This window comes from Austrofundulus limnaeus, unplaced genomic scaffold (genome assembly GCF_001266775.1).
Source record: "Austrofundulus limnaeus strain Quisiro unplaced genomic scaffold, Austrofundulus_limnaeus-1.0 Scaffold119, whole genome shotgun sequence".
NCBI lineage: Eukaryota > Metazoa > Chordata > Actinopteri > Cyprinodontiformes > Rivulidae > Austrofundulus > Austrofundulus limnaeus.
Genome location: NW_013952521.1, coordinates 567,071 through 572,285, shown reverse-complemented (window position 1 = coordinate 572,285; position 5,215 = coordinate 567,071). Strand labels below are relative to the sequence as shown.

At 38.4% G+C, this 5,215-nt stretch overlaps 2 protein-coding genes across 4 annotated transcripts in view; one reads left to right on the top strand and one right to left on the bottom strand.

Moving 5' to 3' along the window:
• The window catches only part of chmp2a (charged multivesicular body protein 2A), a 3,727-nt gene extending 2,302 nt beyond the window's left edge, over positions 1-1,425 (top strand). For both annotated transcript variants that reach the window (XM_014014766.1, XM_014014767.1), the window contains exons 5-6: positions 486-547; positions 631-1,425. In XM_014014766.1, coding sequence (XP_013870220.1) covers positions 486-547; positions 631-752 — 184 coding nt within the window. In that variant the 3' untranslated portion in view covers positions 753-1,425. The remainder of the gene's footprint in view (positions 1-485; positions 548-630) is intronic.
• A 924-nt stretch (positions 1,426-2,349) lies between these two features.
• msl1b (MSL complex subunit 1b) overlaps positions 2,350-5,215 on the bottom strand; it is a 5,267-nt gene continuing 2,401 nt past the window's right edge. Inside the window, exons 4-9 of one of the 2 annotated variants that reach the window (XM_014014764.1) lie at positions 4,707-5,062; positions 4,552-4,607; positions 4,404-4,471; positions 4,068-4,192; positions 3,920-3,992; positions 2,350-3,721 (exon numbers count right to left, since the gene is read on the bottom strand). In XM_014014764.1, coding sequence (XP_013870218.1) covers positions 3,631-3,721; positions 3,920-3,992; positions 4,068-4,192; positions 4,404-4,471; positions 4,552-4,607; positions 4,707-5,062 — 769 coding nt within the window. In that variant the 3' untranslated portion in view covers positions 2,350-3,630. The remainder of the gene's footprint in view (positions 3,722-3,919; positions 3,993-4,067; positions 4,193-4,403; positions 4,472-4,551; positions 4,608-4,706; positions 5,063-5,215) is intronic. The other variant, XM_014014765.1, reaches the window with a different exon arrangement.

The following is a 5,215-nucleotide window of genomic DNA, read 5'->3' as shown; positions in this document are numbered from 1 at the left end:
CATTAATATTTGGTCTAAATCCTATTTTTATGTAAATTTCAGTATTTTGTATGTAAATATAAAGAGGAAACCTTAAATAGTGTTTGTAAATTAAGATTTAGCCAGATGGAAAGAAACAAAAACTTTGCTAACTTACAGGGAAAAATTCAAAATTTTAAGGCGTTTGTCCTCAAAATCAGTTTTTTTTGTTGCCACTGCTCAAAAAAATTCTTCAATTTTTCTTTTTTTTATGATTACATTTTCTGTTCATTTAAATGATACATTGATAAGGCTTTAATTCATTACATTTTGACAAAATGCAATTTTTGCACACTTTTAAATCTAAACCCTATTTCTGCCTGTTTCTCCACTGTTGGGCTTAATCCTCGCTTCGATGTGACAGGTCACAAATATCCTAAAAGATGTCAGACACAAATCGATTTGACAAACAAAAAACATTTTTCATCAGTTTGTTTTGTCTGTGGTGTTTTGTTGTTGCTGTGCAGCGATGCCATCGTGTCCCAGGTGCTGGACGAGCTCGGCCTCAATCTGTCCGACGAGCTGTCGAGTAAGAAAAACGCAGCGTCATCGCTCGCCTACTTTTTGTTTTCCCTCACCCCCCCACTGACACGGATCGTTTTTGGGTTTCAGATCTTCCGAGCACCGGGGGGAGCCTCTCGGTGGCGGGAGGGAAGAAAGCCGAGCCGCAGGCCGCCCTGGCTGACGCAGACGCCGACCTGGAGGAGCGTCTGAACAACCTGCGCAGAGACTGAGGCCGAGGCATTGATGTTAATATAAAAATACTCCCATCTTTGTGTCCGGCTTTGTTTTGAAGCGAAAGGCTGCGGCAGCAGACGGGCTCCTCTAAAGGCTTTCTGTTCGAGTTTGTTTCATTTATTTTGTATCTTATTAAAGACAAACTCGTGTTACAAAAATGATTCTCATTCTTAGGTTTTGCAAATTCTCAGCTCGTTAAGACTCTGCCACATGACAGATTGTCTGAACATTTATATCATTATCTGTAAATACTAAATCTTCAAGGCATGTTTTTCATTGTTTGAATAAACACTAATTACAAAAATATTTAAAGACCAAATAAAAGATGGTAATAAAGAAAGTCAAATTTTATATTATTTACACATGGGTGTTGGTGTATTTTGTACATGAGGCGGGTTTGGTGAACTTTTTATCGTCATTAAAACATTTTCTGCATTTTTAAAGGTATTTAGATATAAAGGCAGCCAGAAGACGATCTATACGGACAGGTTTGTTTTACCGTGGATTAGAAAGAAGGTTGTTCATCTGCCTCAGCTRTGATGGAAAAGACTCCATGTTTTCTGCTGACGACTCTGAGATCAGCAGCATTTTCACCGAATGTTCATAAGGACTCGCTGGTGTTTTTTTTTTACTTGTTTTCATTTATTAAACATTTTTCCAGATTTAAAAGACTTTGTGTGGTTTTATTTTATGACAAACACTTTCTTGTGTGAATTACTTATCAAATGTGAAGTTTTAAAGGAATATGATCAAGWGGAGACCTGGTTTTGATTTAAATATATTTTGATCCGAATTGGAGGAAAATCAACATTTAAGTCTCTTAGATCAATGTGTTCTAAAGTTATTACGACTAGCATCATGAATTTACCRTTAATATTAAAAAGAAAAACTGTATAATGCGAGTTTAGGCCTTTTGTCAATAAGTCATTGTACGTTTTAGCAACGTTAAGACTCCAGAACCAGTAAAATGTTCTGGATCAAAGCCCAGAACTTAAGCTGTTATTTAGAGATTGTTGGAGCAGCAGTTTGGTCATGAAGAAAAGACAAATCAAAAGCTCGAGGAAACTTTGTGGCTCACAGGACTTACCGCTATGGAGCTCTTTTGAGGCCATTAGTTTTGTTCAAAAGAAAAACATTTTGAAACTGAAAAAAGGATATTTGAAACTGAAAAATTATTTTGAAACTGAAAAATTATATTGAAACTAAATAATACAGATTTGAAACTCAACATTTATTTTCAGTTTCAAACTTTTTTATTTTTCAGTTTCAAATTTCAAAGACCTCAGGGAGGTGAATGTATTTTACTACCGTAGATATTTATGTCAGGTTTTGAACAACAAATACTATCAGTATTAACCAGCTGCTTAACCAAAGTAAATGTATATTTCACAACCCCTGTAAGAACATAAACACTTAGATAACAGGTAAGAGCTTTMAATTGTAGGCTACAGCAAACTGCTGCTGCAACTTTCATTTTCTTTCTTAGTAAATAATTAAGTATGATTATTCACCGTCTCTATTTTCAGCTGGAATTAACTCGCATTGCCCAAAAGTCAAGATAAAATCAATAATTTAATGAAAAAATAGACAATGAAGCATCATAAACATTAGATTTATTCAAAAAAAAAGTTTTTTTTAAACTTTCAAAACTGTCAACATACAATTATAGAACAATGTTGAATGTACTGAACACTTCCAACATTAAATAATAAAAAAATAACAGCCATGTTTTATGTACATTTTATAACTGAAAGCTATGTACAGTTGAAAACAAAAACATATTTGTATTTCTGAACTCTAGAGACACCTGGTGGTTTCTTTTAAAACTGTTGCCTCAAACAGAAGGAGGAAGAACTGCCTGCTGGAATAAATCAACAGGTCAACAGGTTTGGGAGCAAACAGGTGAAAGAAGAGAGAACTACAGCTAGAAAGCTTATTAATCATCTAAAAATGTCTCGTGCACACAACTCGCCTAACATTTTACTGGATGGAAGCTCGGAAATACAAACACTTTATATTTCAGCCTGCAGTTCTGAGCAAAGCAGCAAAAAATAAAAAAAATAAAACTGCTTTTTATACTTTTATTTTACTTTTTTTTTTTTTTCAAAAAGTCATGCTTAGAATATTTTGTAGATTTTGAAGCCCGAATGAGCAGAGAAAGTTCTCCATTCTGGGGTCAAGCCATGCTACCATCTTGTTTTTAACAGAATCCATGCAGCWCACATAAAAACCAAAACTAAACCAGGGATCAGATCGCTGAGGTTAGAGCCACCTGGACGTGTTTTTATCATCATGCTGACGCCCAACCAGCATTCTTCTGTCGTTTAATTGCATCCTTACAACAAATGTTTGTATTTATGTAATCATGCTGACTCCAAATCCCCAATATCACAATGAACATTGATAAAATCTTATTAAAATCTGTGTGCAAACAACACTATGACCGATACACAGCACGGTAGTCTGATTTTGACTGTTTTGTCCACGAAAGCAGAGAGAATGAGCGTGCTAAAGCTACACACAGCAAGAACACCAAGCTTGAATGTTTAAGAAGAGATTAAACTGCTTTTTGTGTCAAAACCATGACAAATAGCTTCTCCTGCACGCTCTGAATGCAGGTTTCTCAATTATGAGATCATTAAAACTGCAACTTGGAGTGATCTGAACCTTTTTTTTTAAAGCACAGCTTGAACAAAACACATCTCAAACATGTTACAGAACACGCCCCCAACTCCCAGGTCAACGGCTGCTGATGCGTCGACTTAAAAAAAAACCCAGCTGATCTGTGGCGACGTGTTGAGCTTCTCCCCCCATGAGGTGAAAACAAAAACGTATGTATCCGATTTGAGCAGAAACTCTCCGCTGGTTTTGTTTTTACTTCCGACAGGTCCGATGAGGCGTGTGCTTCTTCGGCACCTCGATGCGACATCGGCTCCGGTCGTCCAGCCACGGCAGCTCGAAGTTCCTGAAGACAAAAAGTGATTAAAAACACAAGMATTTTTAAAGATTTTTTATTTAGGTGGTTAAGATGGGACAAATAAAGAAAACAAGGTTGTATTAAATAATAATATTTGTCTCAAAAGACACAAAACTTACTTTTTTAAACTTTATAATATTAAAAAAGGCACTGTAGTTTTTTAAGCTCTTTTTTCTCATTACTTACTGTTGAGAGAGTTTGGGAAGCGGCCGGCCGAACGCGACCACGGGCAGGAACGGAGTGATCACTATAGCTTCGACTGGAAGAGATAAAAAAAACGTGTTTAAGAACCCAGTGTTACYCAGGATTTGAACCCTCAACCCCGCAGCCGTACCGTCTTCTGTGTCGGGGTAGAAGGAGGACAGCTCCGGCTCCGACTCCTGGACGACCTTCTTCCTGTTCATGCGCTGTTGCAGACGCTGGAACATGCGCTGCTCTCTGATTCGCTGGATGTCCCACCTACACACACACACACAMACACACACTCGGTTGTTTTATTTTCCCTTTTATAATTTACTGCTCAAACTTCTGATACGTTCATTATTCGACTTAAATATCAGTCTTTGTGCACACAATGTCACCTTCTGTACTCTGGGTCAGGTTGACTCTTACAGACAGAAAATAGCCACTCTAATCCTGAACAAATTCACTTCCAACTCTGTGCTTGTACCTTTTTCTCCTCTTCTCATCCAACTCCAGCTTCGCGTGGCGTTTCAAAAACACGCCGTCGTCCAGCGGCTTTAAGGAAGAGCAAAGTAGAAAAAGTTATTCGACGACCTTAATATTATGAATTCCTTTATTATTCGGATGTGTCTCACCTCACACAAAGAGTCCTCATCCAGGGGCTCTATGCAGTTTTCCCTCCAAGAGGGAACTGTTGGATGGAGAGAAGAAAAGGAAGTTATTCACAGACGATGTGTTCGGTGGATTTGATGAGTAACGTGTTTAAAGTTGGGATACAGGTTAGGCTTACAAACAATCAGCATATCATGTACTACATGGGGAGTCCACTCACTGGCCACCTCTTCCTCCTTTTTAGGGGAAGTTTCCCGCAGAGGGGAGAGCGGAGGCTGGTTCCAGCAACACAGATACATCTCTGTGGTCGACATGAAGGGCAGGTCTTCCATCTGGCAGCTCAGCTCCGGCTCCTCTTTGCACGGGAGCAAACTGTCCGGACTCGACCGGACCGTGATCATCTTCTCGGGGGTTTCCTTACTGCGCAGCTCTCTTTGGTTGGGAGAACCGGRCTCGAGTTCGGACTTCTGGGGGCTAAGCTTCGCACTTTTACCCCGTGATTTCTGAGCTTTTGCATCTCCGAAGCAAGACTTCCTGTGTGTGAGATGAAAGATTTCTAATTTTAGCTAGTGTTTTGATCCTGTTGGCTAACTGTCCTGCTTCTTATAACCAAGGTTATAATAGTTTTGGATTTTTATTATAGTTAAGTTTTATTTCGCTGTGACTTTTTTCTTTTCAGTTTTAATT